Genomic DNA, 15,994 nt, shown 5'->3' with positions numbered 1-15,994 from the left:
CCAGCACCTGAAGGGGCTTCGGGATTCTTCCTGGGGGAGAAGTGAAGGATGGGAGGCCCGTGGGGCTGAGAGTGGCCTGACCCCCACCTAATCCAGCTGGAGGGGACTCGTAGCCCCACCCACCCCGCCCTTAATCCTGTTCTCTAAGCTGACACAGCGTCTGCACCCGAATCAGCTGCAACCCGCTAAGCCACCAAAGCCCCTGTGCCTAATGCCCAGATCCCTCCTGCAGCCTCTTAACCCACCCGGGGCCAATTAGCTCACTGGGGCCTGAGAACAGAGCAGCCCCTAGTAATGAAGCAATTAGGGACTTAGAGACCACCACCTCCCCGCCCCACGTTGCAGGCCTCATACCCCGGCCCCAGAGCCCCGAGTCCACCTCACAGACAGGGCAGCTGGGCTTGGAGGGTCCCAGGGAGCCTCGGAAAGCACCAGCGACCCCGCCCGCCCGGGCTCAGGGTGGCTGGGGCCTCCTTGCCCGGCTCCCCCCACCCCTGGGCGCTGAGCCCCTGACCCCCTCTCCCGGCCCTCAGCGGGAAGCACAGCTGGGTCCTCATCCAAGGCCATTAGTGCACGCAGTTGGACCCCCCTCCAGGGCCTGGCCCCCCTTCACTGGGGAGGGGGGTTGCACAAGCGGGCCTCTCCCTACAAAGCCAACATCCCAGCAGGTGCCTCCCACCTGCTCCCCGGTCCATACACAGGCCTGGGCCTCCCTCCTGTCCTCTGTGTCACTAAATCCATCAGACATTTTCTTGGCCTCACCTTGCCCCCCCACCCCCACACTCCCCTCCTCTTGGGCCCCAGGCTCTTTGGGTGGGGGCAGGGGTGGGCAAACCAGCCTCAGGGGCTTCCCCTGGAACCTGCTGTGGCTCTTGGGCCACTGCCTCTGGGACAATCTTGTCATCCACCTGTCCCCAAAACGGGGGCCTGGGTATCGCCAGTTCCTCACTCTTCCCCAAACTTTCTCCCCGAGGATTGTTCCTCTGTCCCCCTCTCCCCCCACGTCCATCCCACAGCCCTTGCCCTGATCAGGCCTCTAGCCTCCTCCCAGCCTCCCATCTTGCCCACAATAGATATTCCTCCAAAATGCCATCTGACCGTGTCCCTCCCCCGCTCCACAACCTCCCATGATTCCCGAGTACCCTCCCCTTCATACGTAGTTGTGTCCAGAATCTTAGCCTTGCACTCCATCCCCCATTCTGAAGACTTTCTCTAAAAGAACAACCTACCCTCTGTCCCCCCCACCCCGTCCCCCCCTGCTTGAGTTTTCTCACTAGCCTTATGACCACCTGACACCCTCTATGTCTTATTTGCTGGTTGTCTATCTCCCCTCCTAGCATGTCAGCTCCAAGATTTGTGTCTGTTTTGTTCACTGCTGTGAACAGAACCTGGTATACAGTAAGTGCTCAATAACATTCATTGAATGAATGAGGAGTGAACTTCTATCCATTCCTCAAAACCCAGCGAAAATGCCCCCTACTCCCTGGTCAGCTCAGTGTCTGGGGGAGCCGACTGGAACTGCCTTCACCTGTCAGGACCTCGGCTTCCCCCACCCCTGTCACCACCGGTGTGTTTAAGAGGATCTTTTTCTGGCCCCAGCTGATAAAAACAGTAGCAGCGGACATTCATTGAGCACCTACTGTATGCCAGTCACTGTGAATGCTCTCTACTTTCATCCCCTCCTTGCCCCATGAGAGCCCCATCAGGTAAGCCCTGGTGTCACCCTTCTACAGCTAGGGAAACTGAGGCCCAGAGAGGGGGAGGCCCTTGTTGGTGTCCTACTGCGAGGGGAGGTGGACCCAGGCCGATAGTCACACCCGTCTGGAGCCCCAGCCGTCCTCCCCCATGCCCGCCCTCTGCAGCCAGCGCCCGGGCGGGAGGGGCCACCTCAATTAATCACCTCGCTCTAATCTTCCCCTCACCAGACCCCAACCCGCTCCCCGCTTGGTTCTGGCAGGGCCAGGCCAGCAGCAGACGGGGTGCTAGGCCCGCTGGGGCCGGAGCTGCGTGGATACTGGGGCTGTCGAGGGGCTGCTGGGGGCGGTGAGTACTGGGCAGGTGGGCACAGGCGGGCACCAGTGGGAGTTGGGGGTGCAGAGAGCCCCCCAGGATGGAGGACTATGGGGGCAGTGTCCCAGCCTCCTGCCTTCCTGGGGGTCCCAGGCACACAGAGAGGTGGATGGACAGACAACCCAAAGCTGAGCTGCAGGTCGATGGAGGCCGTCAGGGAGAGCTCGAGCAGGAAAGTGGGAATAGAGGTGGAGGGACAGACACACAGGGAGAAGAGGAGACGCACGGAGAGCGAGAGCATCCCTGGTGGACGGGGAGGCGGGGAGGCCGAATGAATGCAGGCCCCAGCGCGTGTCTCCCCGGCGCATCTCACCCCAGGCCCGGCAGAGGCTGGGGGCTCCCCTGCCCTCCCAGCTGGCAGTCCCTGCTGCTGTCTCACCTCCTTCTGTCCTGCTGCCGCCCGGCCAGGTGGGGGTGCGGAGAAGCCATGTTCCTGAGCCCCTGTGAGGGGCCAGCGGCAGAGGGTGGGGGGCCGGGCCCGGGCGAGGAGGCCCCCAAGAAGAAGCACCGGAGGAACCGCACGACCTTCACCACGTACCAGCTGCACCAGCTGGAGAGGGCATTCGAGGCCTCCCACTACCCAGACGTTTACAGCCGCGAGGAGCTAGCGGCCAAGGTGCACCTGCCCGAGGTGCGCGTGCAGGTGAGGGCACCCCACAGCCCAGGGAGGGAGCCAGAGCCGGATCGGGACCCTCCCGGTGTGTAGGCAGCAGATCTCCAAGCTGGGAAGGCTTCCCAGGGGAGGGGAGGTGGGACTGGGACCTTGGTGTTTGAGTAGAAGTTTTCCAGTTAGAAAGCAGAAAGGGTTGGGGCGTCTGGCTGGCTCGGCAGGTAGAGCGTGCGACTCTTGACCTCAAGGTTGTGAGTTCGAGCCTCACGTTGGGTGTAGAGATTAAAAATAAAATCTTAAAAAGAGAGAGAGAAAGGAGAACAGGTGATCTCTAAGCATCCAGGAGTGTGCGCTGAGCTGTGGAGGGGTTACACCGGAGGCGTTTCCAGCCGGTGCGAAGCGGGGGGGCGGAGAGGCAGAGCGCAGCCGAGACAGAGCTCGTGAAGGGCGTCCACTGCCGAGCCGAGCGGCTCAGACCTGGCGCCCGGGGCCAAGAGAGGCCGCGGAGCCTGAGGGGCTGGGCAGAGTGGTGAGGAGAGCTTAGCTTCAGGAGACTTGGGGCTGATTTGATGGGGGCCCTGGGGGGATCCTTCGCTCGAGGCAGGTAACACTATGTTGGCACTGCAGCAGGTGGGAGTCAGGCTGGACAGCAGGCAGAACCCTGCAAAGCTGGGAGCCCTGAAGGACACAGTGGGGTGGGGAAGAGTGGGCTGGCTCCTGCCCACGGGCCCTGAACCGGGAGCACCCCTCTCACTACCTCCAGGTGTGGTTCCAGAACCGCCGGGCCAAGTGGCGCCGCCAGGAGCGTCTGGAGTCAGGCTCCGGGGCTGTGGCAGCCCCAAGGCTCCCCGAGGCCCCAGCACTGCCGTTTGCCCGCCCCCCAGCCATGCCACTGCCCCTGGAGCCCTGGCTGGGCCCCGGGCCCCCGGCCGTGCCAGGCCTCCCGCGCCTCCTGGGGCCGGGGCCCGGGCTGCAGGCATCCTTCGGGCCCCATGCCTTTGGTCCGGCCTTCACGGAGGGCTTCACCCTGGAGGAGGCATCCCTGCGGCTGCTGGCCAAGGAGCATGCACAGGCTCTGGACAGGGCCTGGCCACCGGCCTGAGTCTGGGGCCCAGCTAGCCCTCTCACCTCGGCCTGTCCGTGGCCACCCATGCCGGTCCCCTCAACCACCTCCTCAGCCTGCCCTGCAGGGAGACTGGTACTGTCTCAGGAAGGAGATGGCCTGGCCTGGGGCCTCGGCCTCCCTGTCTGCCAGACGGGCGTGGGGCGGATGGTGAGGCTCTGGAAGAGTAAGGCTGCCATCACAAGCCACTCTGACTGTGCCCAGGTCCCCCGCCCGCGCCTCGTCCTTCACAGCCGAGCCCCGGCTCTCGGGCCTCCTGCTCTCCGAGAAATTCCCTGCTTTCACTGTGTGCTCCCATGTGCCTGTCCTGGGCCCATCGCTTTACCCCTTGATGACCACTCAGCTGGACTCGAGGACAAGGAGGCCATCGAGGGCAAGGAACAGGGTGTGACCAGGCTTGGGGCTGGCCTAGCGTCAGCACGACAGGGGACCTCCCCATGGGACAGGGCAGCGTGGGTCAGGACAGGAGGGGAGGGGCTCAAGGGCAGAAGCTGCAAGTGACCAGCACCCTGCCTCTGAGTTCTGTCCATGAAGTGACCATAGGCTCACTTCTGAGTCCTCACACCAGTGCACACCACTGGGGTTCAAGCTGGTCTGCTCTTCTCGGTTCACTTGGCATCTCATACGCGAGTCCCATGGCCATGTCTTCTTTACCTTGTGGCAGCTGGGTCAATCACCTGCCCACCCACCCACACACCATCCATCCACCCACCCACCCATCATGTAATGCGGACATGATGGTGAACAGACAAAAATCCCTGCCCTGATGGAGCCGCCACTCCAGTGGGAGAAAGACAAGAAGCACAATTAAATAAATACATACGTACATAAAACACCAGCTGGTTATAAGTGCTGAGAGAAAATAAAACCACAAGAGGCAATCCTGAGTGTGTGGCAGGATTACAGTTTAACAGGGTGCTCGGGGGCCTCTTGGAGGTGACATCAGAGACTGGAGGAGGTGAAAGAGCGAGCCATGGGAACACCTAGGGGAAGAGCCACCCAGGCAGAGGGAATGGCATGTTCAAAGGCCCTGGGGCAGGACCAGCCGTGTGTGGGAGGAACCACCGGGTGCCCCTGGGGCTGAAGCAGAGTGAGCGAGGTGCCAGCAGGGAGGTGACAGGAGGCAGGTCTGGCCAGGTCTTGTGGCCATTACAACTTTGTTTCTACCCTGAGAGCCACGGGGATCCATGGGAGGGTTGGGACCTGCTCTGGGCGGGCCACCAGGGAGGGCAGGTAATCCGATTGGCAGAGTCCTCCTAAGAGGATGAGGGCTCTCAGTTTCCTGGGACGAGGCAGAATTAGTCCCCAGCCCCACCCACCCCGCTAGACCAGACAGCACAGAGGAGCCTGGAGGGCCCCTGGTCCAGCCCCCCAGGTGCTGCCCGCATCCCGCCACTCCACCCCCTGCAACCGCATACCCTCTCAGGCCTCACCCCAGGGCCCCACGATCCTTCCCCTAGCCAGGCAGGGCAGAAGCTAGGACTGCTAGGAGCTGGTTCTCACTCAGGCTGTGGGTCAGGCTCCTGGTGCCAAATGCAAGACTCCCGGATGCATTTCCTGGTGGGGTGGGCACGGGGGAGGTTGAGCCCTGGGCACTAGTGGGGTGACAGGAGGACAGTGGGTATGCCTAGGTCCTGGGGCTCAACTGGCCAATGCAGAGAACACATGACCTTGGTAAAGGAAGGAAAAGAAAGTCCCTTCCCTCTGGCTGGGCTTGCTAAACTGGGTAGGGGGTGTCAGCCAGGAGTCCTGGGGCCACCCCTGTCCAGGAGAACTACCCACTGGGGCTACAAGGACCCAGAGCCAGAGAGAGCCGTCACCTGGATACCGAAGCCCGAGTCCAGCGACCTGAAGGCAGAGCCCGCCCTGGACGCTTCAGTCTCTCTCTCATGGTCGGACAGTTTGGAACGGGTTTGAGTCCCTTGTGACCGAGATGGTGTGTCTAGAAAAACCTCCCCCTGGAGCCATGTGCCTGAGGCAGCCCCCTGCCCGCCCACCCAGACAGCAGCCAGGGCCTGCCAGCGACGGTCCCCCAGGGCCCTGATCCAGCCTCGCCGTGGGGACCAAACAGGCACCAGGTCAGGGGTCTCCTCTGTTCTCAGAAAGCCCTGTTTTCTCCAGGAAAATAAAGTCTCCCATGGGGGCTGGGTGGAGAAGATGTTCTGTGCCGCGGGGGTCCTCCTTCGGGGCCCGGTGAGGCCCCCGGGGGCTGAAGGTGATCGGCCCCTCCCCGCTAGAACTTCCGGTTCTTGCTCAGACGGTTATGACGCCAGATGTTATGTTTTCGCAGCAGCCGCCAGTACTCCCGGCTCTCGGGGTCCAGCTCCTCTAGCTTCCTGGGGGGGCCCACGTTCACCTGGAACAGCCTGCCGTGGCGTGGGCAGGAGTCAGGGAGGCAGGGCAGACCCCCAGAGGTCCCCCACCCCGGGCACCGTGGGCAGAGGTGGCAGCAGGCTGGGCCCCCCAGCCACATGGTGGCGGCATGATCCCGGGGCACGCCCTCCCACCCCGAGCTGGGTTCCTGGCTGTGGAGAAGCTGCCCCATCCCAGTGGCGCTGGTACTGGAGGTGGGCACACACCAAGTCTTGTGCTGCCTCCTGGCCATTGTCTGTGCCGGGAACACCTCCCCACCCACCCACTCAACCTTTCGGAAGCTTCCCTAAGCTTTAAGGATCAGCACAGGTCAATGGCTTCAATGTCCTGCTACTGGTCCTGGGGCCAAGAGCAAAATCTTCCCTGTATCCCCCCTGGCCCTGCAAAGGCCGAGATCCATCCCCTCCCTGCCCCATCTCCCTCTATTCTCCACCTTCACGTCCTGCTGTTCTGCTAACAAACCAGGTGCAGTCCTGCCCCAGGGCCTTTGCACGGACTCTTCCCTCTACCTTTAAAGCTCCTTCCACCCACTCAGGTCTTGAGTCACGCCTCCCCTCCCCAGGGAGGCCCTACGGAAACCTCAGATCTGAGACCTTGCCCTGGCATGCGCTCTCGGGGCTCTCCAGCCTGGCTCACTCACCACTCGGGGTACTCCGCGTCTGGCTTCAGGACCACGTCCTGGCCCTCCTTGTAGATGTTGACGCCCATGGCATGTGTGGTGAGTCGGACGGGGTCTGTGCACACGTCTGGGTCCTTCAGGGCCTCGCTGGCCACGCCACCTTTGCCGCCTTTGCCCCCCTTCATGACTGGGGGGTGGGAGAGAGTCATTTCTGCCAGCTGCGTCCTCGGGAGGCTGGCCTTCCCTTCTGACCCCTTTCTCCAGGTGGACCCCGGCCCCTGACTAGACGGTCTGCTGCACCCAAGATGATTTTAAGTGGGACGTGGATACTGCATTAAACACTGACGCTTACAGTGACCAGGTCATTGCTTTCCAATTCTGTTTCTCTCTCGGAAAAAGGGCTGGTATGCGTCTTGAAGGCCCAACATTTTGTCAATTCCCTCCTTCCAACAAAGGAGGTCAGGACAGGCTATACCCGGGTGATTTTGCCTTTGCTTCAGTGGCTAAACCTCAGCTGGGCCCCACTGCGTCCTCAAAGTTCCGGTGGCGACTTGCTCAAGATCACACAGTGCCTTTAAAAGGCCCAGCCAGGGCTGGGACCCAAGCTCAGGACAACCTCCCCCCCCGCCCCCACCCACCCCGGCCACCGCAAGAAAAACACCCCACACCTGCGCAGTGAGTCCAATCACGGCCCGGGTACCTCAAACTGCGCCTGCGCACATAGCTCAGCGCCTGCCTCTTTGCGCTTGCGCACTGATTCTAGGAAGCACCTCCCAAGCCAGCGCCTGCGCACTACTAACTCCCCAATGTCCCAAACCTCTCCCCTCTGGGTCCCTCTTAACCCAGCTCACCCGGTCTCTTGGCATAACCCCGTACCAGGAGTCTTCCAGGCTCGGCAGGGACCGGGAGCTCCCGGGCCCGCCAGCCGGTCCAGGTCCACGTAGCCCCAAACAGACGTCTGGCCGCCATGACGTATGCTGACTGCCGGCACGTGCCCTTTTCTGGGAGACGACAGCGGCCAAGGGGTGCTTGGGAGTTGTAGGCTCCTAGCGATTTCTGGGAAATGCAGTATTCCAGTCTTAGGCGTTCAGGGTGCCTTCTTTAAAACTTTTAGATATCCTGTTACTGTTAAGAGGGGACTTTCGAGATATTTCATTTACTTATTGCCCTTCTTCAGTTATCACTTACTTTAAGATCACGCCTTATGCATTCCTGATTCTATTCAATGAGCAATTAATGAAAGCCTAAAAGTAATTCGGTAATACCTAATAGCCTCATTATATCCCAGCCCTTTTGCTAAATCCGTAACCAGCTCGATCTCGTCTAGTCCTCACAAGTAGGAGGTAGGTATTATTATTATCCCCAGTTTAATTGCGGAAGCGAAACTCAGGGATGGAAAGTTAGGCCAGGACTTGCCATTCCGCCCTACTGTGAGCGAAACCGGAAGTCCGTCTACATTAGGGTCCCTGCGCTGCTTCCGGTGTCTCTCGAGTCGAAAGAGACCGCCTCTCACTTTAATATTTCCCAGTCCCATTTCTTCCCATCTGCCATCCATTGGAATCATGCCCACAGCCGTAGATGGCAGGCAGTGATCACTAACCCCAATTTGTAATTGAGGAAATAGGTCCAGAGGCCATCCGGGACTCCCACTCTGTGTATACTGAGGCCCGGGATTCGAACCCTTGATTCCGACACCTAGCGCTCCCGCACGGCGAGGCTAGCTGGGAGAACTACATTTCCCAGCAAGCCCCCGCAAACGCGCGCAAGCCCAGTGGGTCCGAGAGCTGCGCGGACAGACCTGCCGGCGCCGCGGCCGGGAATCGGCGAGCCGCGGCCAGTGGAGGACTGTCCGGCTGGGGGCGTGGGGTTCTGGGGGGCCTCGCGGCCTGAGGCCACCTCGGTTTGGAAAGTGAGTGTCCCGGCGGGGGCAGAGCGGGGTCTGGAGCTGGCGGCTGAAGAAGGGGGTCTGAAGTCTTGAGGCTGGGGTCTGCGAGAGGACCGGGGTCTTAACTCCTAGCTTTAGGTGGAGTTACGTCTTCAGGCTGGGTGCTGAGGTCCGGGTCAGAGTCCGGGGTTGATCTTGAGCGTGGCATTGGAAGTTTTGAGAGTAGGCTCTGCTCTCTGGCGTCTTGGAGCTCTAGTATTAAGTCTGGGGTCCTGGATCTAGCCTTAGGCTGAGGTCCTGAGTCCGAGGTCTCGGGGACCTGCACCTCCCGGGTCTGTATAATCAGGCTGTGTCTCCAGCCTGGGTTACACGACGCGGTGGGGGGAGACTTGGAAGAACCAAGTCTGGGGGAACAGGGTCCACGGGTGGGGAGAGGCCTGGGCTGACAGGTACAGGGGAGAACTCCGGGGTTCCGAGCCTGTGAAGCCCCTGTCTTACAACTGCCTATTCTGCATCTTGATTTCCTCTTCTATAAATTGGAGATCATAGCGGACCCTTCCTTGCAGGGTATGGTGGGGATTAAATTCTGTGTTCTACATGAACAGCACCCACCTAGAGCTTGGCACCACGTTGGCAGTCAGGAAATCTTATCTTTGAATCTCTCTTTCAGATGTTGGCCTGAGCCTGGGGTCCGGGCATGGAATTCCTGACAACTTCCCAGTCTCCCTCAGGCCCTCCAGCTATGGACTTGGAGGAGCCCAGGGACACAATTTCACCTTCCCAGGACCTCTCCCCCAACTGCCAGTGGGACCCGGTGCCGGGACGGTCCGGCAGCCTGAGTCAGATGGAACTCGATGGGCCAAGTGTTGAGGACCTGGTGCAACAGTTTGAGGCTCTGCCTGGTGATCTGGTGGGCTTGTCGCCGGATGGACCTCCCTGCCCCTTGCACGTGGCCACGGGCCACGGCCTGGCCTCCCAGGACGTCGCTGATGCCCATGGGCTCTTGTCTGCCGAGGCCGGCCGGGACGACCTGCTGAGCCTTTTGCACTGCCAGGAATGCCCTCCTTCCCAGTCTAGTCCCAAGGAGCCTCCGGACCCTGCCCCTCGCCCGCTGCAGCCCCCTGAGGACCCAGATGGAGATAGCAGTGCCCCGGAATGGGCGGAGGGAGCTTCTGCCGAGCAGGGCGGCAGCAGGAGCTCAAGCAGCTCCCCGGAACCGTGGCTGGAGACGGTACCTCTGGTTGCTCCTGAAGAACCGCCTGCCAGTAACCAGGTAGAGCCTGTCCCGCCCCCCAGGCTGCCTCTGCTGCCAGGAACCAAGCCAGGGCACTCAGTCCTGCCCCTCTTCTGTCTTCTTCCAGAGCCCCAAGACCCTGGTGCCATACCCTGCCCTCCAGGAGGGTGAGTGTCCTGCCCACCCTGGCCCCAGGGACTTAGCAATTTCAGAATCGCCCCAATCAGGCTTCTCCCAAAATGGCATCAAGTTTGCCAGTAAGGAGTTGTTTCTAGAGAGGCTCCGAGGTTGGTTGAGTAGATTCCGGATGGTCTGGGAGGGGAGAGGGAGTGGTGAGAATGTTCTAGAATGAATAGGGGATGGAAGGGCATGTGTGGCATTTTAGCACGGTTCTAGAGCAGGGCTTGGCAAATTACCATCTGCGATCAAATCCAACCCGCCTGTTCTGGCATGTCTTGTGAACTAACAGTGGGTTTTATGTTTTTAAGTGGTTGGAAAAAAACAGAATAGTATTTCTTGATGCATGAAAACAATGTGCAACTCAAATTTCAGTGTCCACAAATAAAGTTTTATTGAGACACCGTCATGCCCATTCATTTACGTATTGCCTACCGTGGTTTTCATGTTACAGTGGCCAGGTTGAGTAGTTGCAGCGCAGACCATCTGGCCCACAAAGACAAACGTATTTACTGTTGGGCCCCCTGCATAAAAAGTTTGTCAATCTTGGGATGCCTGGATGGCTCAGTCACTTAAGTGTCCAACTCTTGAGCTCAGCTCAGGTGATCTCAGGGCTGTGAGTTCAAGCCCCACGTTGGGCTCCAGGCTGGGTGTGGAGCCTGCTTTAAAAAAAAAAAAAGTTTCTCAATTTCTGCCCTGAAAGCATGGAAAGAACCAGTTCTGGGCACCTAGAATGTTCTAGGATTTCCCCCCAAACTACCTGAGGCTGTAAGTCAAAGAGCAAGTTTTATGGTTGTGGGAAAGTGAAGCTGGTTTGGACTTACAGTTCCAAGAAGGTGCTGGAATCATGGGTGGAGCCATGACTCACCTTGGGAGTTCCAGAATTTGGCCTTGGTTCTAGATTTTTTTTTTTTTTTTTAAGATTTTATTTATTTGCGAGAGAGAGAATGAGAGACAGAGAGCATGAGAGGGAGGAGGGTCAGAGGGAGAAGCAGACTCCCCGCCGAGCAGGGAGCCCGATGCGGGACTCGATCCTGGGTCTCCAGGATCATGACCTGAGCCGAAGGCAGTCGCTTAACCAACTGAGCCACCCAGGCACCCCGCCTTGGTTCTAGATTAAAAGAACCTGGGCTGATAATGTTCGAGAATGGTGAACAGAGCTGTCTAGACTGGGGGTTTCGTAATCATGGGGTGAATAGAGCTTTCTACGATTCTAGCTCAGGGGGTATTCTAGCACTGTGGACAGGGCTGTCTGATTCCAGAGTAATCAAAAAGTTCTAGAGTCGTGTTATACAATAGAATCATAATGTGAGTGATGTGTAACTTTTTAAAAAAAAGATTTTATTTATTTTGAAAGAGAGAGAGTGCGTGCATGCTAGCAGGGGGAGGGGCAGAGGCAGAGGGAGAGAGAAAAATCCCAAGCAGGGGTGCCGGGGTGGCTCAGTTTGTTAAGCATCTGCCCTTGGCTCAGGTCATGATCTCAAGGTCCTGGGATCGAGCCCCACGTTGGGCTCCCTGCTTCTCCCTCCCCCTCTGTCGCTCCCCCTGCTTGTGCTCACTCTCTCTCTCAAATACACAGAATCTTAAAAAAGAAAAAAAGAAAATCCTAAGCAGCCTCCCTGCTGAGCGTGGAGCTCGACACAGGGCTCGATCCCACAACCCTGAGATCATGACTTGAGCTGAAATCAAGACTCAGATGTTCAAACAGCTGAGCCAGCCAGGCACCCCTGTGTGTAACTTTTAATTTCCTAGTTATCTGCTTTAAAAAATAAACATAGGGGTGCCTGACTGGCTCGGTCAGAGGACGTGCGACTCTTGATCTCGGGGTCATGATTTCGAGCCCCACTTTGGGTGTAGAGATTACTTAAAAAACAAAAACTTAAAAAAAAAAAAACAGGAAAAAGTAATAACATTTTAATTAACTCAATCTATTTAAGGTGTCGTTTCCACATATAATCAATATCTTATAATTATTTTACCTTTTTTTCATACTAAATTTTTAAAATCCAGTGTGCATTTTCAGGTGCCACATTTCAGGTGCCCAATCCCCACACGTGCCTGGCTGCTAGCATATTGGATGGTGTGGTTCTAGAACCCCAGAGTGGAGTTCTGTTGTTCCAGAATCTTAGGTCACAAAAGATAATGGGCAGAACAAGCTGTAGTTTAAATTTATTTCGAATCATCCAGAGCTGGGGCCTGCGCCTGCAGTTCTAACCCAAAAAAGCAACCACTCCTGGTTAGGACATTCTGGGAGAACTGGCTGGTTCTAGATTGCTCAGGGAATTACGGAGCTCGACGGCAGAGTTCTGTGTGGTTCTGGGCTAGGTTGGTGGAATTCTAGAACTATGTGCAGAGTAGTCCATTTCTGGACTACGCAGATCATTCTTAGACTCACTGGGGACAGCTGAGGTGTCCCGACTATTTGAGGATGTTCTAGAACCATAGGAAGAGCTACCCAATGCCATCATGATTAAGAAGTTACAGAATCACGGAGTCGGAAAATGTGGTTCTGGAGGGGTGCTGATTTCTAGAACCCCTGCAGAATTCTGTGGTTTGAGAGCTGTCAGGGAGCTCTAGAACCACAAATGGAAGCCATTTGGGGTTCTGGACGGTGTGAGTTTTAGACACGTGGGACGTTGTCTCTTCCTACTCTGACTGGGCAGTTCTACAACTATGGAGTAGAGTCGTCTCCAGTCCTGGGCTGACAAGGGAGAAATCTAGAACAGTGGGCAAAGCTAAATGGCTTCAGATTGATTCGGGGGATTCCAGAACCATTGAGTACAGGTGACTATGGTTTTATAATGTTGCTGGTTTTAGAAATGGGACTGCCTGGTTCTAGCCTGATGACAGAATTCTAGAAACACAAGGTGGAGGTGCCTGAAGGCTAGAGCGGTTTTTGGATCCTGCCGTGGTTCTAGACTCTCAGAGGGCTCCTGACACTGGGTCCTCTGCCCTGGAGTCCTTGAGCCGTGGGCAGAGTTCAGCTGGCTCTAGACCAACAAGAGGCTGTGGATATCTGTGGCTCCTGCTAATGGGATGGTTCTGGAACAGTGGGCGGATGTGTGTGGCTCAAGAGTGCTAAGCCATGGGGTAGAACGCTGTGCTTCCAGACCACTGAGGGAGCCAAGACCCAGCAGAGCCCGTGGGGTTGGACATGCGTGGCTCAGGGCTCACAGGGGCTGACCCTCCTCCACTGTTGCCTTTAGTACCTGGTCCCTGTGACCATGAAGACCTCCTAGACGGTGTCATATTTGGGGCCAAATACTTGGGCTCCACCCAGCTGGTGTCCGAGCGGAACCCACCCCCCAGCACACGCATGGCCCAGGCCCGGGAGGCAATGGACCGTGTCAAGGTGAAGCCAGGGCTGGGCAGGTGGGGTTCCCTGGGGCCAGTGGGCGGGTGGGTGGGTGGGCTGCCGGCCAGGTCCTCCAAGGCCCCTGGAGCCCAGCGCGGCAGAGGCTGGGTCTTCGTGGGCCTCCACCTCCCACCCACCCCCACAGGCCCCTGATGGGGAGACCCAGCCCATGACGGAAGTGGACCTCTTTGTGTCCACCAAGAGGGTCAAGGTTCTGACGGCCGACTCCCAGGTACGGGGCCGGGCCCGGCCTCCGGGGTGTGGGGGCCCCGCCAAGCGCCCGCACAGCCCGCCCCAGGCCTGGTCTCCCCCCTGCTCCAGGAGGCCATGATGGACCACGCCCTGCAGACCATCTCCTACATTGCTGACATCGGCAGCGTGCTGGTGCTCATGGCCAGGCGGCGGCTGGCGCGGCGGCCGGCATCCCAGGCCCACAGCCATAGGCTCTACAAAATGCTCTGCCACGTCTTCCACTCCGAGGACGTGAGCAGCCCCGCTCTGGGCGTCCTGGGGGAGAGGGGGACTCGGGCCGGCCCCACCCTCTTCCAGAGCCCACCTGGCCACACTGTCACTGCAGCATCCTTCCATTGGTCATCGGCGCGGGCCGCTGTCTCCCTTCCCACCCCCGAAGCCCCTGGTCCTTCCCATAAGCCTTGGAGACTGGCGGCCGACCCCTGAACCTCCCCCCTCTGGGCCTGTCTCCCTCCCCTCCCCTCGCCCCCCATAGATTCCCCAAGACAGGGGCTGGTTTCCACAGTCCCTGAAGCCACAGGGCATCGCGCTGTCTCCTGGGAATCCTGTGCCCCGTGGGGGTGGGAGGGCTTGGCTCTGAGGACGCCGGAGGGTTTGGGGGACCTGAAGGAGGTGGGTGGGACACCCTCCCGAGAGATGCTGCCCATCGGCCTGCAGGCCCAGCTCATCGCTCAGGCCATCGGCCAGGCCTTCACTGTGGCCTACAGCCAGTTCCTTCGGGAAAGCGGCGTCGACCCCAACCAGGTGGGCGCCCAGCAGAGCCAGGGCGCCGCGGGCCCCGGCCACCTCCACAATGGGGACCTTGACCACTTCTCCAACAGCGAGAACTGCAGGGAGGTGAGCAAGCAGGCTGGTGGCCCCCGCCAGCCCCCGAACAGAGCAGCCCTCATGCCCCCCACCCCGTGTCCCCCTCCCAGGTGTGCATCGAGAAGCGCCGGGGCGAGGGCCTGGGCGTGGCCCTGGTGGAGTCGGGCTGGGGCTCTCTGCTGCCCACGGCTGTCATCGCCAACCTGCTGCATGGGGGTCCCGCCGAGCGCTCGGGGGCCCTCAGCATCGGGGACCGCCTCACTGCCATCAATGGGACCAGCCTGGTGGGGCTGCCCCTGGCCGCCTGCCAGGCCGCCGTCCGCGTGAGTCCCCTGCAGGGTAGCCGGGTGCCCTTCCCTGGCGCGGTCCAGAAGGCGCAAGGTAGAGCATGAAGTCCTACCCGCGCCGGTGTGCACAAGGAGACGGAGCCTTGGAGAGGGGACGCTACTGGTCCGGGGGGGGCCTTGATGGGGTGAGGGCAGGATTTGAACCCAGGCGGTCTAGCTGCAGGGTCGGGAGCCTTCCTCTCTGCCCCGAGGCAGCCAGTGTGTTCTTGAGTCTTGACCCTTGTTGCCGGCTGGGGAAACTGAGGCCCGGAGCAGGGAAGGACCTGGCCAGGTTAGAAGGGCAGGCCGGACATGGTCCACGCAGCATGTTACGTTTGAGCGTGGCAGACGCTGCTAGAAATGTGCTCTCGACAGGGAAATTGAGGCCACAGATAAGGAGGGGAGAGGTCACCGCTCCGACCCGAGGCCGCCCAGCTCGAGTCTGTGTTCTTAACTGCTTCTCAAGGGGTCTTCTAGAATCTAGAGCCTTAACTCTGAAGCTCCATTTCACGAGTGGGTAAACTGAGGCCCCAGGGGGCTGCAGTGTACCGAGAGGCCCCGCTAGGCCAACAGCCCGTGTCCTGCACAGGAGGTGAAGTCACAGACCTTGGTGACCCTCAGCATCATCCACTGCCCGCCGGTCACCACAGCCATCATCCGCCGGCCCCACGCCCGTGAACAGCTAGGCTTCTGCGTGGAGGATGGCATCGTGAGACCCCAGCCCCAGGACGGGGTGGGGGGGGTGGGACTGGTGGCCCCGAGCACGGCCGCCTGAGCAGCCGCGGCCCCTCCCTGTCCCCTCCAGATCTGCAGTCTCCTCCGGGGCGGCATCGCAGAGCGCGGGGGCGTGCGTGTGGGGCACCGCATCATCGAGATCAACGGGCACAGCGTGGTGGCCACGCCGCACGCCCGCATCATCGAGCTGCTCACCGAGGCCCACACGGAGGTGTGTGGGCAGCGGGCGGGGCGGGGGCGGGGGCCCTCCTGCCAGTGCGGGCCCGGCCCGAGCCGCCGGCCTTCTCTCTGGCCCCCCAGGTCCACATCAAAATGATGCCGGCCGCCACCTACCGCCTGCTCACCGGCCAGGAGCAGCCCGTGTACCTGTGACCAGCCACCAGCGCCCCCCTCCCTCCCTCCCTCTGCTGTGCCTTAGCCCAGCAGCC

At 59.7% G+C, this 15,994-nt stretch overlaps 3 protein-coding genes across 5 annotated transcripts; 2 read left to right on the top strand and 1 right to left on the bottom strand.

Annotated features, from left to right (window-relative positions):
• The first annotated feature begins 1,917 nt into the window (after nucleotides 1-1,917).
• On the top strand, nucleotides 1,918-4,460 carry RAX2 (retina and anterior neural fold homeobox 2). Of its 2 annotated transcripts, XM_032394788.1 has the most exons (3): nucleotides 1,918-2,043; nucleotides 2,479-2,713; nucleotides 3,444-4,460. In XM_032394788.1, exons 2-3 carry the CDS (start codon nucleotides 2,498-2,500, stop codon nucleotides 3,780-3,782), a joined length of 555 nt encoding a protein of 184 aa, XP_032250679.1. In that variant the 5' UTR covers nucleotides 1,918-2,043; nucleotides 2,479-2,497; the 3' UTR covers nucleotides 3,783-4,460. The 2 variants fall into 2 exon arrangements, with proteins under 2 accessions (XP_032250679.1, XP_032250678.1); XM_032394787.1 differs by lacking the exon at nucleotides 1,918-2,043 and having other exon boundaries at nucleotides 2,082-2,713.
• A 154-nt stretch (nucleotides 4,461-4,614) lies between these two features.
• On the bottom strand, nucleotides 4,615-7,793 carry MRPL54 (mitochondrial ribosomal protein L54). Its single transcript, XM_032394621.1, has 3 exons — nucleotides 7,647-7,793; nucleotides 6,817-6,982; nucleotides 4,615-6,169 (listed from the first exon to the last, which is right to left on the bottom strand). The coding sequence occupies exons 1-3, from the start codon at nucleotides 7,762-7,764 to the stop codon at nucleotides 6,037-6,039; spliced, it is 417 nt and encodes a 138-aa protein (XP_032250512.1). The 5' UTR covers nucleotides 7,765-7,793; the 3' UTR covers nucleotides 4,615-6,036.
• Nucleotides 7,794-8,574: 781 nt separating this feature from the next.
• APBA3 (amyloid beta precursor protein binding family A member 3) lies at nucleotides 8,575-15,979 on the top strand. 2 transcript variants are annotated; one of them, XM_032394906.1, is made up of 11 exons: nucleotides 8,575-8,704; nucleotides 9,351-9,953; nucleotides 10,042-10,081; nucleotides 13,298-13,443; nucleotides 13,592-13,678; nucleotides 13,768-13,929; nucleotides 14,356-14,535; nucleotides 14,616-14,828; nucleotides 15,421-15,540; nucleotides 15,637-15,777; nucleotides 15,867-15,979. In XM_032394906.1, exons 2-11 carry the CDS (start codon nucleotides 9,378-9,380, stop codon nucleotides 15,936-15,938), a joined length of 1,737 nt encoding a protein of 578 aa, XP_032250797.1. In that variant the 5' UTR covers nucleotides 8,575-8,704; nucleotides 9,351-9,377; the 3' UTR covers nucleotides 15,939-15,979. The 2 variants fall into 2 exon arrangements, with proteins under 2 accessions (XP_032250797.1, XP_032250798.1); XM_032394907.1 differs by lacking the exons at nucleotides 10,042-10,081; nucleotides 13,298-13,443; nucleotides 13,592-13,678.
• The last annotated feature ends 15 nt before the right edge of the window (nucleotides 15,980-15,994 follow it).

Source organism: Phoca vitulina, unplaced genomic scaffold (assembly GCF_004348235.1).
Source record: "Phoca vitulina isolate PV1807 unplaced genomic scaffold, GSC_HSeal_1.0 scaffold81, whole genome shotgun sequence".
Taxonomy (NCBI): Eukaryota; Metazoa; Chordata; class Mammalia; order Carnivora; family Phocidae; genus Phoca; species Phoca vitulina.
This window is presented reverse-complemented; position numbering and strand designations above follow the sequence as displayed.

What these genes read in the sequence shown, in the direction of transcription:
- MRPL54 (XM_032394621.1), bottom strand. Translation starts at nt 7,764, where the DNA reads ATGGCGGCCAGACGTCTGTTTGGGGCTACGTGGACCTGGACCGGCTGG. An exon ending in GGGTTATGCCAAGAGACCGG is followed by an intron (nt 6,983 to 7,646) that starts GTGAGCTGGGTT and finishes CCCACCCCCCAG; the next exon opens with TCATGAAGGGGGGCAAAGGC. An exon ending in GACGCGGAGTACCCCGAGTG is followed by an intron (nt 6,170 to 6,816) that starts GTGAGTGAGCCA and finishes ACGCCACGGCAG; the next exon opens with GCTGTTCCAGGTGAACGTGG.
- APBA3 (XM_032394906.1), top strand. Translation starts at nt 9,378, where the DNA reads ATGGAATTCCTGACAACTTCCCAGTCTCCCTCAGGCCCTCCAGCTATG. An exon ending in ACGTCTTCCACTCCGAGGAC is followed by an intron (nt 13,930 to 14,355) that starts GTGAGCAGCCCC and finishes ATCGGCCTGCAG; the next exon opens with GCCCAGCTCATCGCTCAGGC. An exon ending in TCACCGAGGCCCACACGGAG is followed by an intron (nt 15,778 to 15,866) that starts GTGTGTGGGCAG and finishes CTGGCCCCCCAG; the next exon opens with GTCCACATCAAAATGATGCC.
- RAX2 (XM_032394787.1), top strand. Translation starts at nt 2,111, where the DNA reads ATGGAGGACTATGGGGGCAGTGTCCCAGCCTCCTGCCTTCCTGGGGGT. An exon ending in TGCCCGAGGTGCGCGTGCAG is followed by an intron (nt 2,714 to 3,443) that starts GTGAGGGCACCC and finishes CACTACCTCCAG; the next exon opens with GTGTGGTTCCAGAACCGCCG.